Consider the following 15,070-nt stretch of genomic DNA (forward strand, 5'->3'; position numbering starts at 1 on the left):
GACGGCGCGGGCGCGGCGCGGCTTCACGTGACAGGCGCCGCCGGTAGCGGGGTCTGTTTCCTGCAGCGGGCGCAGCACCGGGACCAGCTGCCCTCACGCCGGCCGGGTCAGACCCCAGCCCGCCCGCCCCGGCCCAACCGCCCACGACCCCGCCCGGCTCCCGCTCGCGCCCATGGCGGCCCCCGGCGGTGCCCGGCGATGGCCGCTGCTCCTGCTGCTGTTCGGTGAGAGGCCGGGCTGGGGGCTGAGGGCGCAGGGGCTGCGGGGTGAGGGGTCGGGCAGGTGTGAGGCGCTGCGCGGGCCCAGAGGGATGTGGGGCGGCATGAGGGGCGGGGTCTGCTCGGGGGCCGGGAGCTGCGGGGCTGGGGTCGGGCCGGGCCCGGGGACTCCAGGCGAGTCGTCCCGCGCCGGCCGAGGCGGCTGCGGGGGGAGGGGTCGGTCCAGGTGCCCAGAAGTGGACGACGGAGGGAGGGCCCGGCGCGGCCCTCGGGTGCCAGACCTCGGGTTGTGGGGTCAGTCGGCAGTGACTTGGTGGTTTTTGAGCGGCGTGGTTCGCGCCCTTATTTGGGGGCACGGGTGGCCCCGGAGGGCTGCGTGCGGCTGCAGCCGGAGACGCGGGACCGCATGGGCCTCGGTTTCCGCCCGACGCGGATGTCCGCGCAGGAGAATAGGCCGGGCGGCGACCCCGGCCTTTAGAGTTCGTCCTTCGGGCTTTTAGCCTTCGCCCCCAGCAGCATGGCACGGAGCGCTGACGCGTGTGTTTATGTCGTTGTGAATTTTAATTACGTTATAATGACTTAAAGTTGCCCTTGAGAGTTTTTGGGGAGCCCACAGTGGACAAAAGGAGAGGGGGGCTAGGCCTGGCCTCCCAGTGGTCGTCTCCATTTCTAGTGAGTCGTCAGGAGCGCTGCCTGTGTGTGCGCGCGCGTGTGTGTGTGTGTGTGTGTGTGTGCGCGCGCGCGCTGGGCCCACGGAACTCGGGAGCCGTCCGTGGGCGCCGGTGTTTTATCCATTGAGAAATTTTGCTGTCATTTATCTGTCCTAAGGAGAAGGGAATTGTGCTGACTTAAACAAGAATCACTGCATGGTTTGATTTTTATGGCCCCTGAGAGCTCTCTCTGTGGCACTTTCTCACCTGGTCTCCGTGATACGGGAAGATTAAAGTGCCAGGAACTGAAAAGAGGTACCGGAGCTCGCTGGTGGGCGCTCCCTGAGTTCAGCAGACACAGAAGCAGTCTCCCAAGTACCTGCCGGGAATTCTCTAAATATCTACTCTGAAGTTCTTTTATTGTAACAGAATGGATTTTGGTTTCAGGGTTTTGTTTTGCCTGTTGCGTAAAATGAGTTCTTTGAGCCGCAGGACCAGCGCAGGGGGTGACCTTCTTCCAGCCGCAAACCCGGAGCCTTGCTCTCCCCGGCAGGTGTCGTGAGTTTTGAGAGGGCCTGCAGGGACAAGTCTTGTCGTGTCAGGGCGGCTCATTGTTCTTTATTAGAAGAGCTCGCGTGCATTAGAACTGTCACATTTTGTTTCATGTTTTAAAAACTCACCTGAATGAAGAGAAAAATCCATACTTCCCTACATTGATAGCTCGGAGTATCATGCATGCAATTAGCTTTTTCTCTTTTTTTTTTTTTGGCCATGCCACGAGGCTTGCAGGATCTTAGTTCCCCGATCAGGGATTGAACCTTGGCCCCCAGCAGTGAAAGTGCGGAGTCCTAACCACTGGACCGCCAGGGAGTTCCCATAATTAGCTTTTTAATGTCCATTCCATCATATCTTTTAAGTTTTATATTCAGTTAAAAATCCAACTTTTAAAAAGGTCTGTTAAGAGCTTGTATGTAGGTTTATTTAAAATAATGTCTATTTTAATGCACAGTTTCACCAGAAAACATCTTTTCTAAAAATACTTCAAACTTCTAAGTCACAAATTCATCCTGCTTTGATAATTAGTAAGTATAGTTTCCTTTGTGTTTTAATATTTGGTAGAAAGCGTAGACAAGTGTGAACTGAAACTTCTTGATACATATGATTAAGTATATTGCATAATGGGGCTCTTGACTGTTGATGTCACCGGGATGACCTCCTTCCCCTTTCCGAATGAAGAACTGTTGCTTAGGAAGTTTGAAAAAATGTTTTATACTGATTAATGTTACCCTCGCTTGTGGGAGTTTGCCAGTTACCCAGGTTGGCGACCTAATTTTTCACTAGATTTGAGGTCAAAATGTTTTGGGTCCATAATTTTGAATTTATATTGTTAGATCCATCCCAGGCTGTATTAGTCCTTCCTCCTCTCTGCGTCCGGAAGACTTGACTATGTGCATGTCCAGCACATGCTTCTACTGGAGCATTGGTTCTGCTGTGTTGTGATTATTTTCACACCTGTGTCTTCCTTATGTTACAGCCTACCTCGTGCCTCACATACAGTACGTGCTCAGCACGTACACGAAGAGACGTCCGGTGGTCCCTAACTGAACACGCACGTCGGCTGTTCAGAAACGTACATACTGGTCTCTAGAGTCTGTGACTCCTTTTCTGGGATGGAGCCTCGGTCTTTCTTTTTTTCCTTTACATTTTCACAGGTGATTATGTATCACTGGTTAAGAAGCATAAAAATACTGGATTCAAGAAAATCGAGCCAAGAGAAATTAGAAAGTGATTTCTATTAAACAGTTTAACAAAGAATGTATTGACTTGTTTCTCTAGATGGCAGTTTCTTTCATACGGAAGTGAGTGTGTCATAATTTGAAGCATATTCACTTGCTTACCAAGTGCTGGAGAGAAAGTGTGGTTCAGGTGTGGACCTCACCGTGCCGCCGGCCCATGGCAAGCTCGGCGGGCACGTGCTGTGAGTCAGCAGACCCAGTTGCAGATCTGGCTCTGCACCATCACTAGCTGTGTGACCTCGAGCACAGTAGTTAACTTCTCTGTGCTTTGGACTCCACATCTGTGAAAGGAAATCATCATAGTGTCTGCCTATTAAAGTTGTCACGATAGTTTATAGTTACCTGCAAGGTGCACTACAGGTGCTCGTTAAATGAAACGCTTATTTGACGGTTTGTGTCAGGTACCAAGGATTCAACAATAGATGAGGGCCGTGTAGCACTGAACGCATCGATAGTAACAGCTAACACTGAAAGCAGGCTGGTACCTTGTACCCAGCGCTCCCCTCGCTTTGGCTCACTTGATGCTCTGACGGTCCTTGATGCTTGTTTCCGTCTCACAGGTGCCTAAACCGAGGGGCGTGGTGGTTCCTTTGGGCCCGGGGTCACACAGTCAGCTAGTAGCGGAGTCTGTCAGAGACTGAGATCTCTCGTCTCAGGCAGGCGTGCTCCCACAGCTGCACCTGTTTTAGAGACTGGAGTGTCTGCAGGTGGGAGTGTTTTGAAGGAATCAGCCACTCGTTCCTCTACGGGACCCCTGGAGAGAGGTTGGCGTGAGTCTGGCGTGCGTGCCGACGAGGAGCAGCTCCTGGTGGTGCAGGTTCTGGCTTTCGGGAGGGACACCCCTCAAACTACTGCAGACATCCTAGCTAATGTGAGATGGTGGTTGTCTTTTATAGAGTTAAGAACTAATTTCTGACTATTAGCATACGTGTTTCTCTTACAGTTTTTTGTTGTAATGCTCTTGTAGACATTCTTCTCTTGACCAAAATTGGCTCTGGTTTCTTGTTTTAATAGTGGAAAATTTGGGGGTGTCTAGTGCTGCCGTTGCTTTTTGTTTTGTTTTGTGTTTCTGGGGTTTTTTTGGCCGCGCCTTTCGGCATGTGGGATTTTGGTTCCCCGACTAGGGATTGAACCCGTGCCCCCTGCAGTGGAAGCGCGGAGTCCTAACCACTGGACCGCCAGATAAGTCCCTGATGCTTATTTTAAGTTTGTTTTAGTAATACTACTTTGTTGTCCTTTGAAAGCTCAGACCTTCAGCATGTTTACTAAATGAAAAAATTGACTGAGAAGTTATTCATGAAGTGTTTTCTAGTTAAGTGCTTTGAGTCAGTAGAACGTTTTTTGGTGACTTAGGGACCTGTTTTATAGGAGGGTGGCTTGGTAGGAGCTGACCTGTGCGGGCCCCTGTGGGAGGTGGCCACCTGACCTGCTTTTCCGTGGCACGTGTGGCAGCATGTGGCTCCAGTGCCCGTGCCGGTGAGGGCAGCTCAGGCCTGGCGGCGCCCACGTGCACTGTGAGTTGGTCGGTGTCCGGTGTTTCTCTGGCCTCAGCGCCCAGGCTTTTGCTTCTGCTGCCAAACCTGCGTTTGCCTGGCTGGCATCTCTGTAGCTCTTGTGCACTTACTCCATCGCTCTCAGAGACATGTCTTTAAACACCTTCACTGTAGGACTTCCCCGGTGGCGCAGTGGTTAAGAATCTGCCTGCCAATGCAGGGGACACGGGTTCGAGCCCTGGTCTGGGAAGATCCCACATGCTGCGGAGCAACTACGCCCGTGAGCCACAACTACTGAGCCCATGAGCCACAACTACTGAAGCCTGCACGCCTAGAGCCCCTGCTCCGCAACAAGAGAAGCCACCGCAATGAGAAGCCCGCGCACCACAAACAAGAGTAGCCCCCGCTCGCCGCAACTAGAGAAAGCCTGCGCGCAGCAATGAAGACCCAACGCAGCCAAAAAAATAAAAATATATAAATTAATTAATTAAAAAAAAAACTTCACTGTGTCAAAAATGAGTTGTGGGATTTTCTCTAGGTTTTTAAAAGGAACGTTCATTCATTGGAAATGACTTTAGTGGAATCTTGCCGCAGTATTCGGGGGGGGCGGGGTTAAAATTTGTGAAGCACAACAGGCAAAATTTTCATTGTCTGCCCTAGTTTGCTTCATTTGTAGCAGTTTTTCTTTATGAACGCAGATTTTGCTGTTTCCTTTACCTGAGGCTTACAGGAGGGTATGCAGGGTTTCTGTCTATACTGTTCGCTTTAGGCTTAAGTAGTAGTTGCTCTGAAGGTTTTATTTGGTGACGGTCCCAAGGGTGAAGTGAACTGGGTTCACTGGAGTCATTTTACCACGTTAGCGACAGGGACTTCAGAATGAAAGCTAGTTGGCTGTCCTCGGAGCGTGCTGCCTGGGTCACATGTACCCTTAGAGCCGTCATAGCCAGATGTGCTGCTGCTTGATGAAGGGCGCGCAGGGATCTTACCTGCAGAAACAAGGAGGTGTGTTTCTGGGAGTGTGGCAGTGACCGGTGCTGGTTGGTGGTTGCTTGGCTTTAGGATGGTCAGGACACCTGCCCGTCTGTGAAAGAACCCTGTGCTAAGGTGTGTGGCTGTCACTTACCTTCTCTGACTCAGATCGGAGTGCATTTGCTGCTAAGCTGCCTGCTCGGGGTTTCGGGGTGTGGCCCTGGCCCTGAGAACTAGCTCAGAGCGGTGGCCACTCCCAGGCTGGAGGACCTGTGACAGCTGCCTTCCGCCCCTTCCCTCAGGCACTTGGCTTCTCTACCTACAGAGGCAGAGTGGTGTCCTAAGGTCACACAGCCAAGTCCAGGTCCAGTGGAATTACTGTATTTTGAGGACCTTCTGGAAATGGGCAGAGAGCTCTGGTCTTTGAGTCTGCGGCTTTTCTTGCCACGTCGCCAGTCCAAGAGAGGCAAAAGCAGAGCCGACTCTGAGTAGCAGTTTGGGTCCACAGGGTTTCTGTAGAAGGTCAGCGTTTAGTTTACGTTGAGCCCTGCCTTCAGGACCCCACCCCCCGCCCCCGAGATCCTCTGAGGAAGGAGCGTGGGCAGCCTGGGCCCGGGGTGACTCCAAAATTGACCTGTGCCTTCCCGGTACGTATTTTGAAGAAAAGCATTGAAGAGCTAATGACAGCTTGGCAAACTGATGGGATGGGTTTAGAGAGAACATTTTCAGACCAGTCTCCAGGAGGGACAGAAGCCCAGCTGAGCCCCACCTGTGGGATCTGTGTGTCTAGTTCTTCGGCGATTTAAGTAGCTTTCCTGATAACAGCTGTATTGCCGCAGCTGTAGACAGCCAAAAATTTCTAAAAGGTGTTTGGTCATTTCTGTCTTTCTTGGAGTTAGCAGGCCTCGTGCATGGTGCGTCAGCTGTGTTTGTGGTGAAAGATGGCAATGGGACAGCTTGTATCATGGCCAACTTCTCTGCTGCCTTCTTGACCAGCTACGACACCAAGAACGGTTCTAAGGTAGGAAACACCAGGGCCCTTCATGTCTTGCTTGTGTGTGTGTGATAATTTAACCTGCCTTGACAGTCTTACATGTGTGTGTTTCTTGTATGTTATATACTGCTGTGTCTCATAAGCTGTTAGTACCTGTAATAGTCTATGCACTTTATACACTGAAATGCAGTCATATTATACAAACCATTTTGTGCTCACTATTTTATTGTGAGCATTTTTCCAGTTTTCTTCTTGATTATCTTTTGTAATCACAATGTAGTACTTCATTATGTTAATCACGCTAATTTACTAACCCATCCCCTGTAACTGAGTTTTCTTATATTCTTTTTATGCTCGGTGTACAGCTCTGTGAATACAGCTTTTTTGATCTGTCAAATCCGCTTTAGGTAAACTGTTACGCTCCAAGAATCGTGTGTAAACAGGTGCTCGAGGTGCAGTGCCACTGTACTAGTTTGATTAGAATGCCCCTTTTGGTTTTGTTAAAACAGCTTTGCGCCTCGGCAGGATGAGAAAGGCTTTTTGCATTTACCAGATCCCTAACAAATACGCAGCATTTCTTTGTTACATCTTCCTCTGTAAATTACCTGTTAGTGGACCTTTCACTTTCTCTTTCCATTTAACATTTGTTCTTGTAAACATACTCTTATATTTTGTTTTCAGTGCTTTGTTGAAGCAGTGTTTTTCCTTACCCCTCTCCACATCCAAGGCACCATATCTGTTTTCTGGCACTTGGAGGGCAGTGGGGGCCCAGGACTGCTGGGAGGATGAGTGGCTTCTTCAGAGCCCTCTGGACGTGCCAGCTGCCTGGCCTCCTCAGTACATTGGCCCTGTCTTGATAAAAATGTGGTCTCTATCAGAGCAGAAGAAAGCAGGGAAAGCTTCATTCCACAGAAATGTCTCCAATTGTAAAGACTTGTCCAAGCACATCTTATTTGTTTAAAAAATTTTTTTTAATTATTTTTTTTAATGTGGACCATTTTTAAAGTCTTTATTGAATTTGTTACAGTATTGCTTCTGTTTTATGTTTTGGTTTTTTGGCCACAAGGCATGTGGGATTTTAGCTCCCCACCCAGGGATTGAACCCGCACTCCCTGCATTGGAAGGTGAAGTCTTTAACCACTGGACCACCAGGGAAGTCCCCTAGGCACCTTTTATTCTAATTTCTACTTCACTTCTTTTTGTTTGGATTTTTTAAAACATTGTTTCATTATATACTAATCGCGTTACACAAATGGGAACATCCGTTTGCTGTAGTGTGCCTTCCCACTTCACACAGTGTGTCTTTGTCACAGGCGTGGTCTGTCCATCAGGACAGTGCTAGGACAGCTTCCCACGGGTCCTTCACCCAGTCCGGTTCATCGAGATGAGCTTTGGTGGTTTTGTGGTTGTTTGTTTTGCTTATAATAGTTAATTCAGACAATTCTGCAGTAAACTCCCTCTTCTCTTTGTTTAGAGAGACATATTCTTTAAATAAACTTTTCCATGGCAAACAGGAGGTAATGGCTTTTTTCAGATAAAAGTATCAGCTCATCCTGAAGCCCAACGTGAATTATTTCACTTTACTGAGATAACTGTAGTTTTAATTCTCTTGTAAATTAAAATCATATTAATGAAGAACAGTTTTAAATTAGTGAATAATTAGGTCATCCTTGCCTTGCACTTGAGTTACTTTCTGGTCTATTATTTGACGTGTAATACTGACTTTCATGTTTTTTGTTTTTATTGAAAATGAATGCATTAATAGTGACATCTGAGATGGAGCTGGGGTCGGGGCATATGTCAGATCTTTGGTGTTTCTGAACCCCTTTAGTAACCTACACCCTAACTGGGTTCTACCGTCATCATGTTTGTTCCAGAGCGTGACCTTTGAGCTGCCGGCCAGTGCAGAAGTATTAAATAGCAGCTCTTGTGGCAAAGGAAATGCTTCTGACTCCAGTCTCGTGATCGCTTTTGGAAGAGGCCATACGCTGACCCTCAGTTTCACAAGAAATGCAACACGTTACAGTGTCCAGCTGATGCGTTTTGTTTATAACTTGTCAGATACAGGGATTTTCCCCAATTCGAGCTCCAAGGGTAAGAACCAATATGGACCAATTATGGGGTGGAGAAAACTGCGTCGGGGGAGTATCTAAAATTGCTTCTAACTAAGCACTTCCAGGCGTTAAAGATCGATTTTTTTTTTTTCGTGTAGAAACCAAGACTGTGGAATCCGTAACCGACATCAGGGCAGACATAAATAAAAAGTACAGGTGTGTGAGCAGCAAGCAGATCGACCTGCGCAACGTGACCGTCACGCTCCGTGACGCCACCATTCAGGCCTACCTCGCCAACGACAGCTTCAGCAAGGAGGGTGAGGACCGCCCCCGGCCCCGCCCCCATGGGTGCCCGGGAGACCTGCGCGTCTTCGGAGAGCTGCCCCCGGCCCCTCTGTCTTTAGAGAAGTTTGCCTCTTTCGGTGAGGGTGGATTAAAACAGGCTAAAGGGGCAAAGCAGTTCACACCCTCTCTCTTCCCTTGTTACAGAGCTGATGGGGTCAGGGTCGTAGGCTCTCCTTCAGCTCAAGCCGCTGTCTCTCCCCAGAGACCTCGCCTAACCTCAGTCCAGCTCAGGCAGGCCCGGGGCAGGGGTGGGAGCGACCAGGGGGGCCTTTCAGGGAGACCACGGCCCCGGGGTGCACCCACCAGCCCAGCCCTGTGGTCTCGGGTGAGGTAGTCGACCTCTTACTTCCTCACCTGTGCAGTGAGGGCGCTCACCTGTCTGCGGAGGGCGTGCGGACGCGCAGGACGTCCTGCCGAGCGCTGCTCTGGACGCCAGCCGGAGCCTGTGGTGGAGCGCGTCGTCTTCTGACTGCGATGCCCCACGCCCTGCCAGCCAGCTCGCTGTCATTTCCTGGGGGGAGGGGGTGTCCCCACTGTTGTTCCCCGCGTTTACGCCTTGCCCCGCAGCCTTCCCTGGCGGCTCGGAAGCAGCTGGGGTGCCTGCTGACCCCACGGCCCTCCATGCGGCCAGCGGCAGCCCCGGGCTGGCAAGGGCCTCTGGGCTCTGCACAGCCAACAACTAAAAATGGTGTTTTTGCTGATAGATTAACGTTAAAAAATAACGTTTCACAACACATGAAAATGATACAAAATTAAGTTTTACTGGTCATAAGCAACATTTTATTGGGACACAGCCATGATCACTCACTCACCCGTTCCTGTGGCTGCTCTCTCACTCTCACATGGCAGAGCCAGGTTGGGACGGGCGCTACGGCCACCTGGCCAGTGGGGCTCCCGTGTCCGGCAGGATCGGATGCCAGCCCCGGGCCCACCAGAGGACTGAGGTGTATTCATCTTTTCATCTTTCATGTTTGATGAGTGGATTCTTGTCAGCTCTTCTGAGACAGTTAGAAGTTCAAAACAGAAATTGCTTTTCAGTGAAGTTTATCACACGTCTCACCTCCTGCCCAGTTTGGCCTTACTCACTTTTTCATTCCTTGGGAACCTGAGTCTCACTCCCAGTCTAGCTTAGGTGCGGGCCGTGCTAAAACGTCTCTTTCCACTTGAAACTTCGTCAGTGCAACGTGCAGGTTTATCTGAGTATCTGCAGCTGCCGGGAGACCATCAGGGCCTTCGGGGCGCATGAGCTTCTGCGAACCGTGCGAAGGGCACTGGGAGGGTGCACAGCCCCGCCCCCCTCCTACCCTGCCACGACCCCTGGGCTCCCCGCCTCGCAGAGGCCTTCCCAGGGGAGCACGCGCGTCCCCGAGTGATCCTCTCGGGTTGTGAGCCCTCTGCGGGAGGGACTTTGGTGTCTGTCGTAGGTGTAAGGCTGGTTAACACAGGTAGAAGGGAGAGGGCTGTCACCCACACACATTCTAAACTCCTGAGGTTTTCTGACTGGCGGTTAGTAAGAGCTTCACGGAGACAGCAGGTCATACGTTACAATGGCTGTCGGGTCGGGTAGACAAGGACTTGGAGACTGGCCTGTTCTCTCGTTTGTCTCTTAACGTGGTTTGTGCATTTAATCATTTGTGTCCTGTGACAATTGATAAGTAACTGATAAAACTGCTTTTAAAAGTGCCAGTGTCCCAACGTCTACCTGCAGCTTAGCTCCAGGAGGGAGGCGGCAGTGCCAGCCGGTGCCCCTGGGGCCAGGCATCTCGGGGGCGCTCACCCAGCTGAGCCCACCTCCCAGAGCTTGGGTTTTGTTTCTCCTTTTTGCCCTCTTTATTCTCTAGAATAAAGCACTTCCCTCTACAAGTTGTGTGAAGGCCAGCGTGGCGAGGTGACCCTCAGGGTGGGCTAAGTTACCCGAGTCCCGGTCTTCTGGGGTGGACGTGGCGTCCGCAGCCGGAAAGGAGTGAAAGCTGGACTTGAGCTTCGGGTGGTGGACGGGTTCCCGCCGCTTCCCGAGCGGCTCCCACCCTGGAGGCTTGGGCCGGCTCGCGTGGCTCGGCCTGGGGGGCCCGTGGGAAGGGTCGGGGTTGGATGGAGGTCGTGTGACCGTTAGCGCTGAGCTTGCGCACTGGCCACGGAAACGAGGTGCTAAGAGGAAGGGCCTGGGCTGGGGGTGCCCGATGCCCTGGGGTTCGGCGCGTTCGTCAGCCTTCAGAGAAGGCGCGTCTGGCGTGTCAGCCCCTGTGGAACACGTACAGTTACTTTTCAGCTTTTGCCTCAGTCAGCTTTGATTTTGAATATAAATTTTTGTCGTAAGCAGTCATGGTGGGTCAGACTCTGAGGGACGGGGTCGTATGCACACCCTCAGTGTGTCCTCCGGGGGCGCCCTGTGCCCTCCCCTGTCGGACCTGTGCGGCCGGGGCCGCCCCCATCTCCTGGATTGCGTCTCTTGCCGCGGGGCTCCCACTCTCCCCGTCGCTGGGCCCTCCGCCTGCCCCGGATGAGCGCCCGCAGCAGTTGGCTGACCGCGGGCACGGAGTCTCGGCTCCATCCTTGACCAGTAGGGCCGTCTGGTGCCCGTCCTTCCCGGGGCCGCTGCTGTCCTCCTGGGGGCGCCACGCCGACGGTCCGGGCTGGCGATGGTGTGTGTCCGGCGTCTGTCCCCTCGGAGCCCAGGCACTCCGGGCCGCTCTGCTACTGTCTCTGGGACCATTTCCAGCCCGGCGCCCGGCACAGGAGCTCGGAGAACACATATGTGAATTGTTGCCGTTGCAAGTGGCCTGGGTCCCCAAAGCACGGGATGGAGTTGAGGTTTTGTTCTGACCTCACTGGGGGAAGGTTTGTCCTGCAAGGGAGGGTGTCTTTGCGGACGAGGGGCCACCCGAGGCCGAGGTGGAAGGGTGTCCAGTGGGAGCTGCATGCGGAGGCGGGCGGAGGCGGGGGGTCGGGCCCCCAGCGGGCCCAGGTCGAGTGTCGCCGAGGTGACCTGCTCCCGTCCAGGGTTCCAGAGCAGCGTTAGTTAGCCCGCGTCTCCCTGGAGGCCTGGAGGTCGTGTTCTGCGGGGCAGGGATCCTTGAGAATGTCAGCTGGGGCCCAGGGTGGGCTCGGGCTCCGGAGTTCCTGGAGGTCCTGAGGCGGCGGCGGCACGACTCACCCCCACCGTCCCCACAGAGACGCACTGCGAGCAAGACGGGCCCTCGCCGCCCAGCCCGACGGCACCACCCCAGCCCTCGCCCACCCCGGTGCCCGCGAGCCCCTCGGTGTCCAGGTACAATGTGAGCGGCAGCAACGGGACCTGCCTGCTGGCCAGCATGGGGCTGCAGCTGAATGTCACCTACAGGACGAGGGACAACACGGTAGGCTGGCCGGAGCCCCTCTCCCCGCCCTGGGCCTTGTGGACCGGGCGTCCCGGGGTGGGTCGCGGGTGCTGTGGGTCCCGAGCTGCTCGGCCGGACCCCCGTCCCACCTGGGCCGCTGTCTCTGCAATGGCAGGGTTGAGTCTCCTGATGCAGGCTGTTCTGCGGCCCCAAAGCCTCAAGCGTGTGTTGTCACCACAGGCCAGGTGTGCTGGCCTGGGAGGTGGGGGGATTTTCTTGGACGCTTTACTGCTCGGACACTCGGGTTGTCTTTCTACTCTTCCCTTGAGATGATGTTTCTCCCTGAGGGTGAGAGTCTGGGGATGGAGACGGGGCCGGCCCCGCTGCGGGGACGTGAAAGCAGGAGAAAGCAGCCGGAAGTACCAGGAGGACCGTCTGGCATCCCGAAATCTGCTCGTGTGAACTTGTCATGTTTTCTTCTGGTTTGGGTTCACGTGAACGTGGCCTTGAAGCCACTGCTTTCGGGCTGCCTCTGCCCCCTCAGGAGCGCGGGGCCCAGGGGAGGGGAAGCTGACCTCTCGGCTCTCCTCACTAGACGGTGACCAGGGAGTTCAACATCGACCCCAGCAAGACCACCTTCGGGGGGAACTGCACAGCCCGGCTGGTGACCCTGGCGCTCCGCAGCGGGAACCTGCTCCTGGTGCTGCAGTTCGCGATGGTGAGGGCCCGCCGCCCTGCTCGGCCCGCCTCCCGGACCCTCGGCCCACCCTCGTCTGTCAGCAGACGCCTCGCGCTTATCCCGCAGGCGGGGCAGGGGCGACCCGGGGCCTCGGCTGCCGTCCTCCGCCCTCTGCCCTTCGTACCTGCGTGGGAAGGGCCGCGTGTGCAGGTAGCAAGAGAGTGAGGGGGGCGCGGAAGAGCCCCTGCTGGGTGTGTGTGGGGTGCACCCTGCAGGTGAGCTGCTGGGCCTCTCCTGATCAAGTGCAGCTTTCCTAGGAAGTCAAACGTTGTCTTTTCTGGAACGTAGCTCCTTCATTCCCCATCTTAGCAGAGTCTGATTCTGTAACGAGGTCTGTAAGGAGCTGATCAGAATTCATGTTCCCGAGACGACAGGCTGCCTTTTATGGGCTGGGCGCTCTGCAGTTTCCTTCTGAAGCTACGGGCGCGGGAGGTCACCTGTATCACCGGTGCCCCCCCGAGCCTGATGGTGACCGTGTGATTGTCGTCTTTTCCCTAGAATGCAAGTTCCAGCCGGGTTTTCCTGCAGGGAGTCCAGCTGACTATGACTCTGCCCGATGCCAGAGGTAAGACTCCTCCCCCCCCAACCGGCATGCCCGTGCGGGTGCCCCAGGGCACTCACCCCCGCTGCCCTTGCAGACCCCACCTTCAAGGCCGCCAATAACTCGCTGAGGGCGCTGCAGGCCGCCGCCGGGAACTCCTACAAGTGCAATGCCGAGGAGCGCGTGCAGGTCACCGAGGCCGCCTTCCTCAACATATTCAGAGTGTGGGTCCAGGCCTTCCGCGTGGACGGGGACAAGTTTGGGCCCGGTGAGTAGGCGAGGGCGTGGTCCGTGTAGCTACCGGCTGGGGGACCCCTTTCAAGTCCGGGCGATTTTAGCGCCAGTTCCCCTACCCGCGCCACCTGGCCTCTGCACGCCCCAGCCCGTCTGCGCATGTGCTCACGCCACCCTTTGAGCAGAGAGCTGGCGGGGCCCTCGCCCGCGGGCGCGTGCGGGCACCGGCCTGCGGCGTGGCGGCAGTGGCCGCAGGCGGCGGGCGGAGGTGGGCAGCGGGCCGTCTGTCTCCACAGTGGAGGAGTGCCAGCTGGACGAGAACAGCATGCTGACCCCCATCGCGGTGGGCGGCGCCCTGGCGGGGCTGGTCCTCATCGTCCTCATCGCCTACCTCATCGGCCGCAAGAGGAGCCACGCCGGCTACCAGACCATCTAGCCGGCCGCCCGCGCCTGCCGAGGGCCAGCAGCCGCTGCACGGCCTCTGGCCGTCTCCCCGGGCTTAGATTGCTGTTGAGGGGGGCACCCTTTCTTGCAAACTGGTTTTCAAATCTGCTTCGTCCAATGTGAAGTTCATCCGGCCACATTTACTATGCACAAAAGAGTAACTATGGAAATGACGGTGTTAATTTTGCTAACTGGGTTAAATATTTTGCTGACGGGTTAAACGTTAATATTTACCAAAGTAGGACTCTAAGGTGGGTGGGGGGTAAGAGAGCTTTTCTAAACGGGCACTGGCTCCGCTGTCATTTGGCTTTTTAAGATTCCGGTGTTTGGTCTCTTCACTCTTTACTCAGACGTGAGCCTTATAAAGGGAGAGTCTCTGGTCTTAATGCTTTGATGAAGGCTGGTAGCTGTGAGCCTGACACGAAGAAATCAGTAGGAACGAGGGTCGTAGGGCAGGCATGAGAAGATGCAGACCTGGGATGCTTAAATTAAGCTTTAGAAGCCAGGGCGGGCCCGGCCCCTAGAGCATCAGGGCTCCTGGGCGCCGGGTCCTGGGGCTTTCCACGCTCTGCCACTTGAGAGCTGGCACTTTTTAAAATAGAAAAACGGGCGTTATTTTTATTTACTTTCTTGTAAAGTGATTTTCCGTCTTCTGTTGGAGGTTTGGGGTGAGCCTTTGTCTGCACTGTGTACAATAATTGTTTCACTGATTCATCGCTTACAGCTCGGTGGGCTGTGTGCTGAGGATCGTCCCCTCCTGGGACGCGTTGCCGTAACGATGCTAATAAAACGTCTCTTTGTCTGTCTGGACCTCATGCTTTTGTCGGCTCCCGGCGAGAGGTCGCGATGGGCGTGCGGTGGGCAGGGTGTGCCTGGGGGGCTACTGTGTAGCTGGTCCTCTGGGTGGCGACTTGAGGAAAGGCCAGTCTTCAGCTGTAATGGTACAGCACGTGGAGCCCTGTGGCTCTGGGGACAGATCACCCCATGGAAGATAGGCCCTTACCTGGTCCCCCGGGTCAGCGGCCGCCAAGGGGGAGCTTGGGCCCCAGCTAGTAGAGGCCCGCACCCTCGGAGGACCCACAGGCCTTGCTGAGGCCGAGGGCAGCCTGCCTGCGGGTGGAGCCGTGCGGCCCGTACTCTGCAGCCGTCCCTTCAGACCAGGCTCGGCGGAGCAGGGCCCGCGAGGGACGCTGAGGTGGGGTAGGACGCGGCCACCCAGCAGCAGCCCAGCCGTAAGTGGCATGAGCTGCGTCACTGTCCCCCACGTCCATCTCTG

The 15,070-nt window shown here is 54.6% G+C and overlaps 1 protein-coding gene across 3 annotated transcripts; it reads left to right on the forward strand.

Annotated features, from left to right (window-relative positions):
- Positions 1 to 29: 29 nt before the first annotated feature.
- Positions 30 to 14,600, forward strand: LAMP1 (lysosomal associated membrane protein 1). Of its 3 annotated transcripts, none has more exons than XM_082365792.1 (9): positions 30 to 224; positions 6,026 to 6,147; positions 7,998 to 8,214; positions 8,333 to 8,491; positions 11,691 to 11,875; positions 12,432 to 12,554; positions 13,074 to 13,140; positions 13,214 to 13,384; positions 13,647 to 14,600. In XM_082365792.1, the coding sequence occupies exons 1-9, from the start codon at positions 173 to 175 to the stop codon at positions 13,784 to 13,786; spliced, it is 1,236 nt and encodes a 411-aa protein (XP_082221918.1). In that variant the 5' UTR covers positions 30 to 172; the 3' UTR covers positions 13,787 to 14,600. The 3 variants fall into 3 exon arrangements, with proteins under 3 accessions (XP_082221918.1, XP_082221919.1, XP_082221917.1); XM_082365793.1 differs by having other exon boundaries at positions 6,029 to 6,147; XM_082365791.1 differs by lacking the exon at positions 30 to 224 and adding an exon at positions 5,090 to 5,159.
- The last annotated feature ends 470 nt before the right edge of the window (positions 14,601 to 15,070 follow it).

This window comes from Balaenoptera borealis (assembly GCF_965194805.1).
Source record: "Balaenoptera borealis genome assembly, chromosome: 18".
NCBI lineage: Eukaryota > Metazoa > Chordata > Mammalia > Artiodactyla > Balaenopteridae > Balaenoptera > Balaenoptera borealis.

Excerpts from the sequence above, each read along its gene's own strand:
- LAMP1 (XM_082365791.1), top strand. The coding sequence starts at position 5,105 with ATGTGCTGCTGCTTGATGAAGGGCGCGCAGGGATCTTACCTGCAGAAA. Across the intron at positions 5,160-6,025 it reads TTACCTGCAGAAACAAGGAG|CAGGCCTCGTGCATGGTGCG; the intron begins GTGTGTTTCTGG and ends TCTTGGAGTTAG. Across the intron at positions 8,492-11,690 it reads CGACAGCTTCAGCAAGGAGG|AGACGCACTGCGAGCAAGAC; the intron begins GTGAGGACCGCC and ends CCGTCCCCACAG.